Source organism: Carcharhinus amblyrhynchos, chromosome 12 (assembly GCF_965287045.1).
Source record: "Carcharhinus amblyrhynchos chromosome 12, sCarAmb.v2.hapA, whole genome shotgun sequence".
NCBI classification, from domain to species: domain Eukaryota; kingdom Metazoa; phylum Chordata; class Chondrichthyes; order Carcharhiniformes; family Carcharhinidae; genus Carcharhinus; species Carcharhinus amblyrhynchos.
Window position 1 is genome coordinate 32,831,610 of NC_137335.1, and position 18,281 is coordinate 32,849,890.

General features: G+C 40.6%; 2 protein-coding genes across 4 annotated transcripts in view; one reads left to right on the forward strand and one right to left on the reverse strand.

The window, feature by feature from the left end:
• tfb1m (transcription factor B1, mitochondrial) overlaps nucleotides 1-17,760 on the forward strand; it is a 47,551-nt gene extending 29,791 nt beyond the window's left edge. For all 3 annotated transcript variants that reach the window (XM_080199777.1, XM_080199778.1, XM_080199779.1), the window contains exons 7-9: nucleotides 773-892; nucleotides 11,395-11,522; nucleotides 17,415-17,760. In XM_080199777.1, coding sequence (XP_080055903.1) covers nucleotides 773-892; nucleotides 11,395-11,522; nucleotides 17,415-17,667 — 501 coding nt within the window. In that variant the 3' untranslated portion in view covers nucleotides 17,668-17,760. The remainder of the gene's footprint in view (nucleotides 1-772; nucleotides 893-11,394; nucleotides 11,523-17,414) is intronic.
• Nucleotides 4,299-4,961, reverse strand: LOC145350673 (claudin-20). The gene has a single exon (XM_080199889.1). It carries the CDS (start codon nucleotides 4,959-4,961, stop codon nucleotides 4,299-4,301), a length of 663 nt encoding a protein of 220 aa, XP_080056015.1.
• Nucleotides 17,761-18,281: the final 521 nt, after the last annotated feature.

The window sequence follows — 18,281 nt, forward strand, 5'->3', positions numbered from 1 at the left end:
AACAACTGAATTTTAAGCATACCCTTTACGAGAAACATGATACAATACATTTCTTAAAGGCATAGTATCATCACAATATAAACTTAAGCAATTCAATGAATTCAAACATTTTTTGTTTTTGCACAACTTTTAGTAGTCAAACATGATTACTGAATGTGGAAAATTGTTTCAAATCTTACAATGATGAGGCAATTCAGTTATACTGCTGATATCCCAAGCAGGTGGCCTTTAATTCAAGTCCTTGCTAATCTGTGCATGCCACGTTGAAGTTATGATAAAAGCAAGTTACTGCAAATGCTGGAATCTGAAATAAAAACAGAAAATGCTGGAAAATCTCAGCAGATCTGACAGCATCTGTGGAGAGAAAATACAGCTAACACTGAATCTGGATGACCCTTCTTCAGAGCACAGTGGTCTGTTTTAGGGGTGAGTGCTGACAGGAGGATGGCAACTTGCCATCTCCCAATACCCCCACCCCCAAAATCTGACCCAGCTTTCCTATTTGAGGTTAAAATTTACACTTGCATAGTCAGTCATACTGTTTGCACTCAACAATTTGTTTTTATTCTTTGAAAGAATGGAATTACTTCTGTGAGATCTGTTTTAGTAAAGTGAAACTTAATTTCACTTGTGTGACTTTATGGGACATAATTCAGTGACTATTTTATCTATTCATGAACTCATTTTCTGTTCATATAACTAAACTGTATAAAGTGATAGGCTTTAAATATGTATGCATGTTAGATTTTAAAACAATATGTTTCTTTTACAGCGTCTCACAGCAAGTACTGGCAGTAGGCAAAGAAGCAGATTGTCTATAATGGCTCAATATTTGTGTAATGTAAAGAGTTGCTTTACAATTCCAGGCAGAGCCTTTGTTCCAAAACCTAAGGTAAGATATTTTGACTTGGGTATAAGAAGTCCCTAATGTGAGATTGTTAGAAGTGTACTCCTTGTTTTGTTTTTAAGGTATCTTAATTTCTGGTGCAGATTTCATGGAATCATTCAGCCCATTGTGCCTCTACGAACTCTGTGGAAGAAATGTCCATTTAGTCTCACAGCACCCCAGATTTTTTCTCTTAACTAGTTCTCTTCAAGTACATGTCCAATTGCCTTTTCAAAGATGTTCTGAAAGTGGATTCTGCCACCCTTTTAGATGATATATTCTGGATCATAATAAACTTGTGTAAAATAATCTCTCTTCATTTCTCTTCTTGATCTTTTGCTAACCACTCTGGATGCTGATGTACTTCCTCTATCAAAACCCCCCATAATTTTGAATACTTCTTTTATGTCTTAACCTTCTCTGCTCTGAGGAGAAAGGTCATAGCTTCTCCATTCTCTGCACATACTAAAATTCATCATCCCAGTCAACCTCCTCCGCACTCTCCCCAAGGCCTTGACATTGTTTCTCAAGTGTGGTGCCCAGAATTGTATGCAATACTGCAGGTGCTGGCTAACGAGTGATTTTTAAAGTTCTAAAATATTTTCTTTGCTCTTGTATTAGCTGTCCCACTTATAAAGCCAAATATCCCATAAGCTTATTTAACTGCCTTACCAACTTGTTCTGCTGCCTTCAGGAATTTGTGATTACGCAATGATTCTCTGCAATTTAAATATGCAACATTCTTCATCACAGTCGGGGAAAGTTATGCTTCTCTGATGTTGTGCATGTCATGGTGGATGTGGTTTAACAATGCTTACTTACTATTTGACTGTATGGTGTAAACTTGCTGGGTCTCTTGATCTTTTGCTAACCATAATTTTGTATGTTCATATGTCACATTTATTTCTGAAGTCATGAAAATATTTCAAAACTTTGAGTGCTTGGTAATCAATTGACTATTCATTATTGCTCAGATGTTTACAAACAAAAACTGGTGATTGTAAAGGATCCTTTAACAGCTGATTTGTCTGAGCAAGGCTCAATTTAAATCAGTTATGTTGTTTACTAATATTTTAAAACATCAGAATTAAAGACTGAGTTCTGCATTATTGCCTGAAGTTACTTTATAACATCCCAGCTGTGTAAAATCTTAGGGGTAACCAAATTCTGTTTGAAGGATATGACATATAGAGGGTCACTTTTTGAAAGAGACTTCTTAAGTAAGCCAACACATTGTGGCAGATAATACAGTTTCTGTCAGGCTGGAGCTGTTAATAAAATAAAAGAAGGTGGGCTATGAGGATGGGTGCAGACGGTGGGTGGGGAAACAGGGCAGAGCGCTGAAATGAGATTATCCAGATACAGCTCTCTGTAATTCATCATGAATGTTTGCAGCCTGAAATGAGCCTAAGTGCTCTTGAATGGAAAATTGCAGCTGGGTGCCAGAAATGGTAGCAGCAACACTGACATCAAATTGATGAAAGCCCTTCAGATTGATGGGAAAATATGGATCCTGATAAAGAAATTCTGTAACCATGGTAGTTAAAAGCAAGGACTTAAAAGCAAAGGCAGTTGTGTTGAGAATAAATAATAAACAGTGGGTAGATGGGGAGTTTGCATTGTTAGTGAAAGTGAGAGCAGAATGTATTTGCATTGACAGGGAGGGCAGGCTGTGATGTTTAATTTGTGCCCCAGTACTAATTTTCTTCAGTATTTCAGCCCTGCTGTAATCATCTCCATCTTTCCTCTGGCTGTGTCGGTATTCTGAGAATTATGAAGTGTTAAAATGCAAGTTTATCTTGATATTTTCCCTGTTGTGGGTTTTCTGAGACCTAATTAGGAGAAAATATAATTAAAGCCTTCTGTTTTGTAGTTAGGTTGGAAGTTTACTCTAATAAAATGACCTATTGCAATTATTTAACGTTCTATTTATTAGTTACCATAGGACACAAGAATAAACATTGTTAATTCTTTTAAAACACATGAGAGAAATGATTTACTAGTATATATGCCATTTTTACATAAAATTACTTAGAATGCACAGCATACAATCAGACCATTTATCCCAACCAGTCCAAGCCAGTGACAGGCTGCACTTAAATTTCCTCCCATTGGTATAACTCTCCCTTCTTTCTCATATCTTTGTGTAACTTCTCCTTAAATGCATCCACGCTGTTCGGCTTAGCTACTTGGTGCATTGGTGAGTTTCCGCATTCTCCGTTTTTTCTGAACTCTGTATCTAGAGATCTTAACTTGATCATCTCTGAACACTCCATTTCTCGATCGTTTCAAATCCTCTGTTTTAAGGTCTCTTTTAGATCGCTTCTTAGCCTGGTTTTTTCAAGCGAGAGAAGAGGCTGAGAGAAATCTCGCTCGTTCTTTTCTGATGCTTATAACCCCTGGCTGTGGGATAATCCTTATAAATCTTTAGTGATCTTCAGCAATGCCTTGAGAGCCTTGCTGTAAGGTGGCAACCAATACTGTGCATAGTACATGTAGTAGAGCGTAACCGAAGTTCAATGCAAGGGATCATCCACAAAGATTTAAAAATAAGTATTGTGTGTGTTGTAATTTATTCTAGTTGTAGGTATATGACTTTGAATTCATTGCAACAAAATGAAGTTAGTGTTGCAATACATTTTATTAAGTAACATTGTTTTAATTTGTTGATCATCTTCACAAATTGATATTTTACTTATCATTGGAGACAAATGTTTTGTTATCCGTACTGATCCAAATACAGCCGACAACTAACAAAATACATGCTTATGTAATGTTTGTCTTTTGTGACACTGTCTAAAATGAATCAGCTTACAACATCAGAAAAAAATGCTTTTAAAATAGTACTCCTATTTTTGATAAGGAAGTCTTGTGGCGCAGTGAGTAATGTCGCTATCACTGAGCCAGAAACTCTGGGTTCAAGTCCCACCCTAGAACTTGATGGCCAAGGAAGGTGCATTTGTAATGTGGCCAATGGGTTAACTATCAAGCTGCAAAATCTTATCCACATGCCAAAGGCAGGCGGAAGTCGGGTCAGTCATGCTTGGTGTGGACTGGCACCCCTCGAGTTATAGTCTGGTAACAGACAAGTGACCAGTTCCAGTGAAAACTAGCTGTAGAATCGGATGAAAGTCGGCCTTGTGCACTACTAGGTGCAAGAAGAGAAGCAACAACTTCCATTTTTGAAACTTTGTGAAATAGTTTTTCTTTTGGAGACAATTGAACATTTATTAGAATAGTTGACAAAACCCAGATGACCTTCCAAATAATTGCTCAGTATCTGCACATTTTCTCTGTGACAAAAACTAAGGTGGCAAATAAACTGAAATTAAGAGTATTTTTGTCAGATTTCCAAGCAGCATGCTCAGTATACCAGCACCACTTGGCATACCTACTGGTGTATTATTGGTTTTTACACATAATCTTGAAGAGAATAGTCTGCCTTATGCCCCAAAGACTGGCGTCTAGTGTTGTGCTGTCTATTTCTGAGATGAATGTTTTCTCTGTGTGGCTCCCTTTTGCGTGATGAGCAGAAAATTGCACCTGCGATAAATGAGAACAGTGCAGAAATACATCCAAGATATATTGCTTCTCCTATTTCATACCTGTTATCTTCTGAGACAGATGGTTTGAAGTAGTGGCTTACTAGCTCAGTTGTGAACCAGGATATTGAAATTAAACACATTAGGCCAGCAATAATGAAGTAGGCCCCTCCTGTGATGGCAGCACAATGTTTTGTGAGTCGATCTGCTTCACATCTTATGCACTCCATACCAAGCAAGGAAATGCCAATTCCCAGCATTGATATAAGACACGACAGAACCATCATAATTTGGGAGGCTTGAATGTGCGCAGGTTGTGCTAGGAAGGACAAGTTAAACCTGCAGCTGAAGAGCCCTGTACTATACCAAGTGCACTCCATCCAGAGACCTTGCATGTATGCCGTTGTAGAGATTATATTTGATTTCTCAAAGGTAGTTACCTTCCAGTTTGGCAGCACTGTTGTAGCAATTACTCCTAGGCAAGCAGCTAAAGACAAAGAAAGTGCAAAAATCTGCAGCCCTCCCGAAGCCATTATTATCTTCTATGTGTTTGGAATCTCCCGTTCAATTCTGTGTTAATGGAATAGTATTAATCAGGCTCTTTCTCAGCTTTGCTTAAGGGAATGATACTTGTTATAAAACAGCTTTTAAAATTTCAATGAAATAAGAAAAGTAATCACATTTTTAGAAATAAAAAAAAAACCCTTACCAATAGAATTTGTATCCAGAACTGCAATGAATGGTTGGGAACTAAATTCAGTGATAGCAGACTGATAAAGCTCACTCTCAGCCCAGCTACCTAGAGGACAAAGAGAATCTACAAATTAGTGTGAATAGATCAATTCATGTGACATCAGTTTTTCCTTGGCAACAGTACTGCCTGCTTTTGAAAATACAAATTCATGCAGAGCTACAGCTCTTCAGTTAATAAGCTGAATATTTTTTTCAATTCTGATATACTGCCTATGTCTGGACATTTAATGCAGCAGTGAGGGATTATTTGTCTAATCTGACAAATATGTAAGAGATCTATTTTAAAATTTTTCCCCATGTGGTTTTTTTTTGTTATTATGCTGTCTGCCTTTATTCCTATCTCTGAGTCAGATGGATGTTAAGTTTCATCTATTGCTACCTATACAACGTTTGTGAAATAGATGCAGACTGGAAATGAGTGCAGATGAGCAATTTGTTTGAGCTACTTTAATCATGCCAACACTGTTGGTAAGGTTGGACCGCCACTTAGCTTCAGCTTGGCCTGTTTTGTCCAATTCTGGGCATTACATTTTAGGAAAGAGTTGTAGGCTTTGGAGAGGCTACAGAAGAAATTTACTAGAATGGTTCCAAGGATGAGGGGATGACAATTATACACATGACTGGAAGAGAAAATTTGACAGAGGTATTCAGAGTACATTAAAAAAACCTGTTTCCAGTGACTAAGGTTTGTATAGGAGAGGGCATTGAACTCAAGGCAACATGAGGAATAACTTTATGTACCTAGTGGTTAGGATTTGGAATGTGTGCCTGATCGGGTGCTGAAAAAGATTTAGGGTGCAGTTCTTGGGGCTTGTTTACCATGGGCACAAATCCATTTGTGGCCATTAACTCTCACAAGAGGACCATAAAGCAACATGCAGCGGCAAGATCTCAGTATGAGATTTCTGCACTCCTACTTCCATTGGCAATGTAATCACAATGTAGAGTAGCTGGCATTGGACTGGGGTAAACACAGTAAGAAGACTGACAATACCAGGTTAAAGTCCAACCAGTTGTCCAACAATTCGGGAGAACAGTGATCACAACACCACACAATCCTGCCACAGCAACCTCTGCAAGACATGCCGGATCATCAACATGGATGACATCATCTCACGTGAGAACACCATCCACCAGGTACACGGCACATTCTCTTGCAACTCTACATAATACGCTACAGGAAAGGATGTCCCGAAACATGGTACACTGGGGAGACCATGTAGACACTACGACAATGGATGAATGAACATCGCTTGACAATCACCAGGCAAGACTGTTCCCTTCCTGTTGGCGAACACTTCAGCGGTCACGGGCATATGACCTCTGATCTTCAGGTAAGCGTTCTCCAAGGCGGCCTTCACGACACACGACAGCGCAGAGTCGCTGAGCAGAGACTGATAGCCAAGTTCCGCACACATGAGGACAGCCTGAAGCGGGATCTTGGGTTCATGTCACACTATCTGTAACCCTGTGACTTGCCCGCACTTGCAACATCTCACTTACTGTCCTGTCTGGAGACAATACACATCTCTTTAACCTACGCCTAATGCACTCACATTGTCTGCATCTTTAACACTTGAATAGCAGGTTAGCTGTAAAGACTTGCATTCTAATCAATATTCTGTAAACTGTGTGTGACTTCATATGCCCTTCTCTGATCAGAACCTTCTACACACCTGACGAAGGAACAGCATTTCCGAAAGCTTGTGGGGTTGCTATCAAATAAACTGGTTGGACTTTAACCTGGTGTTGTGAGACTACTTACAATGTAATCACATTCAGGCATGAAAGGTCATGAACCTGATAACCATGAAACAGCCATCCCATCACCAAACTTCTTCTCAAATTCAGAATGTGTTTTCTTCCAATTCCAATATTATTTATGGTCTAATGCTATTACTTCCAGAGTGCTCTCCCCCCTCCCCCCGGGAGCCCATGAATCATGGTGGGTTGCATTGGCAAGGATTGAAGGTGGTCCCCACATCGGCTGGGGATGCCGTTGTTTGTGGAGGAGTCCTGATGTCTGTAGTGAGGTTTGGTGGGGAGGGGCACCTTTAACTTTACTTTGAGGTGAGGCACCTTTATCTGAATCTCAGGCTTGCTCTCCCCACCTCCCATCCCCAAGCTGGCTGTATAATCGTTATGATGTGGAGATAACAGCATTGGACTGGGGTAAGCACAATAATATATGTATAATCGTTGGCAGCACTTTGAAATTGCACAGACTGCTGTTTCATCAGGCTAGAAAAGGCAGCTGTGAAACCAGCAAGTTTCACACAGCGTTTCCTGCCTGCTGCAGCACTGCAATTTTGAGAAAATTCCGCCCATAATGTAGTTTTCAAGGGGAAAATTGATAAAGGTTTTATGGAGGAACAATGCAAGGAATTGCGGAAAGAACAGGGGCTTGAGACTAACTAGATTATTCTTCAGAAGAACAGGCACAGACTTAGTCTGAATGGCCTTCTTCTGTGGTGTTATGATCCTATGGACATATGAATTAGGAACAGGTGTTGGCCATTCAGTCCCTCAAGTCTGCTCTGCTATTAAATAAATCATGACTGAATTGCTAGTAACTTCAACCCACATTTCTGCCTATATCCCCCTTCCGCTCCCTCTGATTTAACTGAGTAGTTCAATTTTTTAATCCATTAATTTAAAACATTTTTCAATCAACAAAAATTTGAAATAAAAGTGTACAAATTCTAGCCCCACTGAAGTAATTATATTTGAAACCTCTGGATTTAAAACTTTAATTGGGTGCATTTGGAAGTGTAGTGAACATTCTGAGTGCAACTTCTTCAAGAACTGATGAGAATTGAATATTTTCCTAATGAATGAATGAAACTTATAAGTGTTCATAATTGAGAGAGTCTGTTAGTGAGTTAGAATGTGTAATAAGACACCAGAATACCCATATGGCTACAAACAATTGAACTTGAACAGGGTTGTTAGACTATGCAGATAGGAAGTTAGTCCTCCTAATGCATTGAGTTCCTCAACAAATGATTGATATAGTTTATACCGTCTCTTCCCGATTCTCATGTTCGCTGATATTATTGAAAGTTTTCCCTCTTCAAGCACTGTTGTTCCCTCCTTCAAAAATGCTGTGTTCAACTATCTCATCAATGCCACTTGTAAACAGCCATCCCATCACCAAACCTCTTCACAAATTTAGAATGTGTTTTCTTCCAATTCCATGCCCATCCTCCCCAGATCGGCATGTTTGAATTCCTCTGATGAGGTTTCAACTCCACCACTACACTGCAACAGTTCTAGGCAGAGTTAGAACAAACATTCTATTGACTGTGACCAAGATAAACCATCTCTCCTCATTCTTCTCAACCTGCCTACAGCCATTGACATGACTGACTGCACCATCCTCCTCCAAAGTTTCTTCATAGTTGCTGAACTGGGTGTAACTACACTTATCTGATTCCATTCTTATTGCAGCAATAGTGAGGAACTGAAAAAAATCAGCATTAGTAGAGAAATGTTTTTGGGGAAATTGATGGAATTAGAGGTAAAATGCTAATATCCTTCATCCCACAGTACTTAAGGAACTGGCCCTGGAAATAGTAGGTCCATTAGTGGTTATTTTCCAAAATTCTTTGGACTCTAGACTGGTTCCTACAGATTGGAGGGCAGCTAACGTAAGCTCGCCATTCAAAACGGGAGGGAGAGAGAAAACAGAATTATAGATCAATGAGCCTAATGTCGGTACAGGGAAGTTGCTAGAGTCTATTATCAAGGATTTTATAATTCAGCATTTGGAATGCTATGATATAGTCAGACAAAGTCAGCATGGATTTACAAAAGGGAAATCATGCTGGTTGAATCTATTGGAATTCTTTGAGGATGTAATTGGGAGAGTTGACCGAGGAGAACCAGTGGATGTCATTTATTTAGACTTTCAGAAGGCTTTCGACAAGGCCTCACATAACAGACTAGTATGTAAAGTTAAAGCACATGGGATTGCAGGTAACAAATTGAAATGGATAGAAAGCTGGTTAGTAAATAAGAAGCAAAGAGTTGGCATAAATGGGCCTTTTTCTGACCGGCAGTCAATAACTAGTGGGTTTCCACAGGGATCTGTGCTAGGACCCCAACTGATCACGTTATATATTAATGATTTGGAAGAGGGAACTAAATGTATTATCTCCAGACTTGCAGATGATACGAAGTTGGGTGGAAGGGTGAACTGTGAGGAGCTTGCAGGGATGTTTCAGCATGATTTGGACAGGTTTTGTGTGTGGGCATATGCATGGCAGACGCATTATAATGTGGATAAATGTGAGGTTATCCACTTTGGTAGCAATAATAGGAAGACATTATTATTTGAATGGGTGTTAATTGAGAGAAGTGGATACTCAGTGAGACCTTGGTGTCTTCATGCATCAGTTGCTGAAAGTAAACACGCAGCTACAGCAGGCAGTAAAGAAGGCAACTGGTATGTTGGCCTTCATAGCGGGAGGATTTGAGTATAGACATAGGGATGTTTTACTGCAATTAAATAGGGTGTTGGTGAAGCCATCCCTGGAGTATTGTGTGCAGTTTTGGTGTTCTTACTTGAGGAAGGATGCCCTTGTTTTAGAGAGAGTACAGCGAAAGTTTACCAGGCTGATTGGGGTGGCAGACCTGTCATATGACAAGAGACTAAATTGATTAGGATTATATTCACTGGAGTTTAGAAGAGTAAGAAGAGATCTCATAGAAACCTATAAAATTCTAGCAGGATTAGACAAGGTAGATTCAGAAAAAATGTTCCCAGCAGTGGGGGAGTCCAGAACTAAGGGTACATAGTTAGAGGATAACAGGGTAAACCTTTTAGAACTGAGGTGAGGAAGAATGTGAGGAATTCACTACCACAGAAAGTAGTTGAGGCCAAAATATTTTGCGCTTTCAGAAGAAATTAGATATAGCTCCAGAGGCTAAAGGGATCAAGGGATATGGAAGGAAGGGGGATCAGGATATTGATTTCAATGATCAGCCATGATCAAAATGAATGGTGGAGCAGGCTCGTAGAGCTGAGTGGCCTACTCTACTTATAGTTTCTTATGTTTCTTCCTGTTCCTGCAATGTTACCACTAGTCTTTCGCAAAGTTCTATCCTTGACCCTCTTCTGCTTGTTATCAATATGCTGCACATTGGCAGTATCATGAAAGTGCTAATTTTGACATGCAGAATGACAAAGTGCAGCTCTACCTTATCAATACTCTCTGAGCCCAACTGTCACAACGTTGCTAGACTGCTGTCTACCAGTACTGAATAATCAGAAATTTCCTCCAATTTAGACACCAAAATCACTTGTTTTGGCCCACACTGCCAACGCCTTTGCAATCCCAAGCAACCCTGAGAAGAACTTCCGATTTCATACCTTTGCTGTCATTGAGATCTAGTTCCACCTTTGTAACGTCACCTAGTGATTGCCTGCCTGCTTGAGCACATCTGCTGCTGAAACTCTCACCCATGTCTTTGTTACTCTAGATTAGACTATTCTCTTGCACCCTTGGCTGGACTCTCACATTCTATCAATTGTAAACTTGAGGTCATCCAAAACTCTAATACATGCGTTCTCCTTTGCACCAAATTCCAATTATCCATTATTCCTGTGCTTGCTGGCCTACACTGGTCAAACAAATCATCCACTGACCTCACCCCTCCCTTTTTCTGTCATCTCCTCCAATCCCACAACCTTCTGATGTATCTGCACTCATCCAGTTCTAGCATCATGAGAATCCCTGATTTTAACTGATCCATCATTTTGGCTGTGCTTTCAGCTGCCTAGATCCTAACTTCTGGAATTTCCTTTTTCTACCTCTCCCACTTCCTACCTCTCTTTCAAAAAATTCCATAAAACACACCTCGCTCACTGAGCTTTGCCATCTTCCCTTCTATCTCCTCATGTGGCTTGTTGTTATTATTATTTTACAATGTTCCTGTGAAGGGCCTGAGGCATTTTATTAAAACAAAGGCACTATATGAATACAAGTCTCTTGCTTACATTACAAAGGAGTTTTTAATTTGATCAGCTGCATGGCAAAACGTTAAGGACATATTTAGTCATTTTCAGTTATGTAGACTGGTTGCATCTGTGCGATGTTTGCTAGATCAAATCAACTTTACCCTCCAATAAATAAATTTTAAAAACGTTGAATTCCAAATGCGTTTTTTTCCTGTGTTAGATGTGACCTTAATCTAATTTCTGTTATCTAGGTGGATGTAGGAGTTGTGCACTTTACTCCTTTGGTGAGACCACAGATTAACCAACCCTTTAAACTGGTGGAGAAAGTGGTGAGATGTATCTTCAGCTTTAGGAGAAAGTACTGCAGAAAAGGAGTTGAGTAAGTTTTATCCTGTCCCTGTCAATTATGAAAATTTGTAATTTTGAGAAAATTGATCACAGTTTATATTATCTGGACACAACTTATATTTTAGAGGAGTTGGTTAACCAAGACAAAAGAAGTAATGAAAAATCTTTCACATGCTGCAGTTAATTGTAAAACTGGATTTTGTGGTCAGCATGAAGCAATGGCACTTGCTGCTGGCCAGGAAGAAAGCTACTCGTATAGATCATGCTTTTCCCTTTTACCAAGGCCAGTTTGACTCCAGCAGCAAGTCAAGTGGATTACCCGACATCCAGCAAGTGATGCTGTCAAATAGGGCACATAAGCAATCACATTGAAATATTCTCTCACACTCAGACGTAAAAACCATTTTAAGATTTAAATTTTATAGAGAGAGAAACAAATAATTGTGTATACGTGGAGTGAAAGTAGAAGTTTAGAAAAATCGGCTTTAAAAAAGCACATAGTATTTATCAAAATGGAAGAATTTGACATTCATCAAATATAAAATTGCACTTTATGATCCAGCGAGAATGTTTAACAGTAATTGTCAACTAACAAGCTTCAAAATCCAGATACATCTCAATGAACAAAAGTGTACATTTTTCTAAGAGTTTTTAATAGCAGGACTAAGGCTGGAATTTTCTGGCCATTGGTGCTGACAGGATCTTTTGGTCCCGCCGATGGCACACACCCATAGCAGGTTTCCGGTGGTAGCGGGTGCATTCAGTGAGAAGCATTGTTGACAATGGTGGAAGATTCCGGAAGATTCTGCTACCAGCCAATGGCAGGCTGTCACTACGTCAACGACACACATTGGGTTGTGCGGAAAATCCCGCCGATAAGAACGTAAAAGGACAATTTATGAGTTTAATGAATTCTAAATGATTGCATTCTGAGCAGCAGACCTGGAAACTTCTGAATTTAATTGCACATGTGCAGATTCGGCAAATTGTCGGTTTTAGAGGATTAATGGCGGCAAATGAGAGTCATCAAAATAAAGTTAGATCAAATTATTTACATCTCAGAAAAGTACAATGAGGGAAACCTGTTCTGCTCACCCAGTGTGCCCTGTCCTGTTGCTTAGCTTCATTTTAAGACACCACTCTATTTTCGTCATCTTCTTGCCTTGACATCAAGCTGGAGTATACTGTCTGATGAATTAGGAATAGTTTTGCTGTTTTATATGTTTCAGCTCACTGAAAATCAGATCCATTAAGAAGAACACCTTTAAGTGAAAAAAGCTGACTTTTAAGTAATCTTTGAATCATAGAAACCCTACAGTGCAGAAAGAGGCCATTTGGCCTATCGAGTCTCACCAACCAGAATCCCACCCAGGCCCTACCCTCATATCCCTACACATTTACTCACTAATCCCTCGAACCTATGCATTTCAGCACCCTAAGGGGCAATTTTAGCATGGCCAATCAACCTAACCCACATGTCTTTGGACTGTGGGAGGAAACAGGTGGCACAGACATGAGGAGAATGTGCAAACTTCACAAAGACAGTTACTGAAGCCGGGAATCGAACCCAGATCCCTGGAGCTGTGAAGCAGCAGCGCTAGCTACTGTGCCGCTCATAGCTAATCTTTTTAGCTCCTGCTTCTAACTGATTCTTAAAGAGTACTACTTATATTTATGCTATTTTGTTTAAATTGAAAACTTGAATTCTCTCTTCCCCTCGCACTCTTAAACTATTTTGGCAGCTTTAGACTTGTTTTAGCACCCTGATAACCTTAGTGATCTAACAATTTAGTATTGATGTGAAGCAGTTATGGCTTTACACAAATAACAAACCTGTGAACTATTATTAAGAACATAAGAAACAGGAGCAGGAGTAGGCCATCTAGCCCTTCAAGCCTGCCCCGCCATTCAATAAGATCATGGCTGATCTGAAGTGGATCAGTTCCACTTTCCTGCTTTCTCCCCATAACCCTCAATTCCCTTGTCTATCAAAAACCTATCTACCCATGACTTAAATATATTTAGCGAGGTAGCCGCCACCACTTCAATGGGCAGAGAATTCCAGAGGTTCACCACCCTTTGAGTGAAGAAGTTCCTCCTCAACTCTGATCTAAACTGCCCCCCCTTATCTTGAGGCTGTGCCTTCTAGTCCTGCTATCCTTTCTAAGCGGGAAGAATCTCTCTACCTCTACCCTGTCCATCCCTTTCATTATCTTATACGTCTCTATAAGATCCCCCCCATCCTTCTAAACTCCAACGAGTACAGACCCAGTCTATTTAGTCTCGCTTCATAGTCCAACCCCCTCATCTCTGGTATCAGCCTAGTGAACCTCCTCTGCACTCCCTCCAAGGCCAATATATCCTTGCGCAAGTGCAGTGACCAAAACTGCACACAGTACTCCAGCTGCAGCCTCACCAGTACCCTGTACAGTTGCAGCAAGACCTCCCTACTTTTATATTCTATCCCCCTCACTATAAAGGCCAACATTCCATTCGCCTCCTTGATCACCTGCTGCACCTGCAGACTGGGTTTTTGCAACTCGTGCACAAGGACCCCCAGGTCCCTCTGCACCATAGCGTGCTGCAGCTTTTCGCCCTTTAAATAGTGATCCCTCCTACTATTATTCCTTCTCCTGCATTATTGATGGCAGGTGTCCCTTGATTCGTGGACAACACCTCAGATTTGTGAGTTTCTGCCATTGGTCTTCATGTGATTGAATAGGCCAATTCTTGTCCTGCATTTCTTTGGACCAGTGAGGTAGGATACCTCAAAAGATAGTCCATTTGAAGTAACATAGAAACATAGAACGTTACAACACAGTACAGGCCCTTTGGCCCTCAGTGTTGTGCCGAGCTATGTCCAATTCCAAGATCAAGCTATCCCCTCCCTATAATTCTGGTGTGCTCCATGTGCCTATCCAATAACCGCTTGAGAGTTCCTAAAGTGTCCGACTCCACTATCACAGCAGGCAGTCTACTCCACACCCCAACCACTCTGAGTAAAAAATCTACCTCAGACATCCCTCCTATATCTTCCACCATGAACCTTATAGTTATGCCCCCTAGCAACAGCTACATCCACCCAAAGATTTGTGTGGGATTTGCCTCCTTTTTGTTTGCCATTGCTCTGCTTCATTATTCAAACCTTGAGACTCCAAGCATAATGCAACTTGACAGACAAGTTGTCACATTGCAAACAATTGGGAGCAACTTCTTTAAGTCATTAGTTCAATGCTACTATGCTCAACATATTCCAGAGTCCTTCTTTCAACATTTGTACGCGGTGGCATGTTTGGCTGAACAAGCGTGGGTTAATGTGATAAAGGCAAAAAAAATACTGTGGATGCAGGAATCTGAAACAAAAAGAGAAACTACTGGAAAAACTCAGCAAGTGTGATGGCACCTGTGGAGAGTGAATAGCACCAACATTTCAAGTCAGGATGGCCTTTTGTCAGAGCTAAAGACAAAGAAAATAGGACAAGATTTAAATATTGGGGGGGAGTGTAATTGGACAAAAGGAATGTAAATGATGATGACAAAGGCTGAGAAAGGTGCTAAGAGCATCCGTTAAGAGATTGGACTGAGTGATGGACAAGTTGCAAAGTGAGATTTCAGAAGTGGAAAAATAAAAATAAGAACATGAAGTAATAAAAATGGACGAATAAGATGAAAAGAAGATCTGTCCATCAAGCATCTGTATGGAATGAATGATACAGACATCACTAAGGGAACAACAATGTACTTGGGGAGTGATGAATCCCACAGTTAGAATACTGTTCTCATTCATTCTCAAGGTCAAAAATGAAGAATGTGCACTTTCAAGTGAACATAAATTATAGAAATTAGAAGCATAAGTAGGCTGTTTGGTCCTTTGAACCTGTTCCACCAGTCATTTTGATTATGGTTGATCATGAAATTTGATATCCTGATCCTGCCTTCCCCCATGTCCCTTGATTGCTTTAGCCCCAACAACTATATCTAAGTGTGCTCTGAAAGTATACTCTGGAGGAAGTTAACAGCCAGGAAAGACAGGTAATAAGCTAAATGTTTGAACACAGTTCCTAAAGGGTGAAGATGAGACCCTAATTCACAGCCATCCAGGTTCTGGTGAAGTCTTTTTAACAAGGTTTCGTTTAAAATATATAGTCAAAGGATACTCAAAAAAGCTCAGCAACTCTGGCTGCGATTCTCCCAAAAGTGCTGAATTGGCGGGAAAACTTTTCTAAATCCCGGCTGTTTTGTCAGTTCAGCTTGTCTGCACTCTGTGTACTGCAGAGGTCCCAGTCTTGAATATCATTAAAAACCCGGGAGGGTGAGGCCTATTCACGCCAGAATCTGACAGTTCTGGAACTCTGCACATGCACAGTGGTCCCAATCGGTCACACTCCCTGTTTGCTGGCCTGCTCGATTGCTGGCCAGCCTGGAACCACCACAGTGCTGCCCCTCGAGGCCCCCACAGCAATTCCCGGGCCAGCCACGACACCCCCGTCTCATCCCACACCACCCTGATGCACAGCCCTCTCCCCCCAGCAGTGGCGATAGCCCCACCCCTCTTGTCCCAGCAGACCTCCCCCCCACTCCCCCCAGGCTGCCCTAATGGCTGCCCTCCCTCCAGCCCAGACTGTCTGCAGAGTGGTAGCGGGACCCACCACCTGCACTGATTACCTCCTAGGTCCTGCCCACAATAGGATCTGCCCCTTGGCACTGCACGATGCCTGGTAGGCAGTGCCAAGCCACCCCCGGGCATGTGCACTTTGCCCCTTGAGCAGTGACAGGCCACACAGGTTGGTACTGCCAAGGTGCTCATGCCTGGGGGCACTACGCTCACCACCACCTGACCCCCATGGGGGGGGCCCTTCATTCCAGTGGGGTCTCCTGCTAGTTCCTTGAACTTGGGAAGCTACTCTGAACTCACCGGAATGAAGAACTCTTGGCTTGGTGGGAGATTCAACTGGGCCCTGAAAGTTCCTAATAATGACCTGCTAAACATATTTAAAATACATTTTAAAAAGATTTAAATGACTTACCTGCCTTCCCGCTGGTGTCCATCTCTGGGAGATGTGCATGCGTTCCCAGCGCATGCACAAATCCCAGTACAAGGTTGGCAACGCACACCTCCCATCTCGACCCACCAGAAAAGTTGCAGCAGGTCACAATGGGAGAATTGTGGCCTCTATTTCAATTACAATTTTGACGAAAACTTATTGACTTAAAATCTGTAAGAAATTGCATTAAAGCGTTGTTAGAGAGTTTAAAAGAGTTGGAATGAGAGTAAAACATAGAATTAGAAGGTATGCTGGGCACAGCTTGTAAGAAGTTGCCTTGTTCCAGCACCATCTTGGATTGGATACCAACCAACTCAAGAACAGCTTCTTCCTTGTTTTTGAATGGACTTACCTTACATTAAGTTGATCTTTCTCTGCACCCTAGCTATGACTGTAACACTGCATTCTGCACTCTGCCCTTTCCTTCCCTATGAACAGTATGCTTTGTCTGTATAGTGCACAAGAAACAATACTTTTCACTGTATGTTAATACGTGACAATAATAAATCATATCAAATCAAAATGTTAACACTTTTTCTTTTTCCGCAGTGTTTCCAGCATTTTCTGTTTTTATTAGATTTCAAACATCTGCAATATTTTTCCATTGCATTTTATATATAGCATTTTTTTAAGAACAGAATTACATATTTGTCTTGACTGAATTGCGTAACACTTGCGTAACATTCTTCCAATCTAACTATGAACTTAGATGACAATACTCCACTTCTTAACAGCCAGCTAGCCGTTACAACCTGTTACTGATTCACAGCTATTTCATGAATTATCATTTCTAATGCTTCTGTTGTCTAAAAATTCAAAACATACTGCAGTATATTGTGAACAGATGCATTTTATACAAGTGTCTTTGTCCTTTCTAGGATTTTATTTCCTGAAGCCCAGAGATTACAACTAACAGAACAAATGCTGTGTACTGCTGATGTTGACCCTACACTCCGGCCAACTGAACTTTCTATACCACATTTCAGAGCCCTTTGTGATGCATATAGCCAACTGTGCAATGAAAACCAAAATCTTCTCACTTACAACTTCAGAGAAGAATTACGACAAAAGAAACTTTTGGGTAAAGGGAAAAAAAGTCACGTTGATGAGTATGAGACAAGTGTAAGTTGAGAAGTCCAAGAACTGGATATCTGTGTTTGGTGCTAAAGCCACATCATTAACTGCTTTTAAATTGACTTTCATTAAAAAATGTGTTTAAGATCAGCTTTATGATTAGCTTGATCATTCCAGTAAGATGCTTCAGTTGAGACTCCCTATTTTCTGTGTGAAAAGTAATACGTATTTGAAACAGAAGTCCCTGAAACACTTTAGGGACTGGAACAATTCTTTCCAAGATGTTGATTTTGTGTCATGGTAGGCAACAGCGAGGGAAAACTCTCAGATGAACTCTGTGGTAAATTATTATGGAAATGTGCGGCGATAATGTCAATACTGTATCCAATCGGTAATGTTAAGTGGAACATTATTGAAATAATAAGGATGTAAGCACAAACAAGATTAAGTGCATTAATTAAAAATTAAAATAAGAAAATAATCAATTAATTAAAATGCAACAAAGATGGCAGGGCAGGAGATGTGTTGTGGCTGCCGTATATGGGAGCTCTTGGGTGCTAGCATGATTCATGCAAACATCTGAAATAAGTATTAGTAAATTGAAGCGCTTTGGCCCCACGTTAATGAACTGGAGGCAGAGCTGCTGACACTGTGATTCATCAGAGATGGAA

Bases quoted from the DNA above. Each gene is read 5' to 3' on its own strand.
- LOC145350673 (XM_080199889.1), bottom strand. From the start codon at position 4,961: ATGGCTTCGGGAGGGCTGCAGATTTTTGCACTTTCTTTGTCTTTAGCT.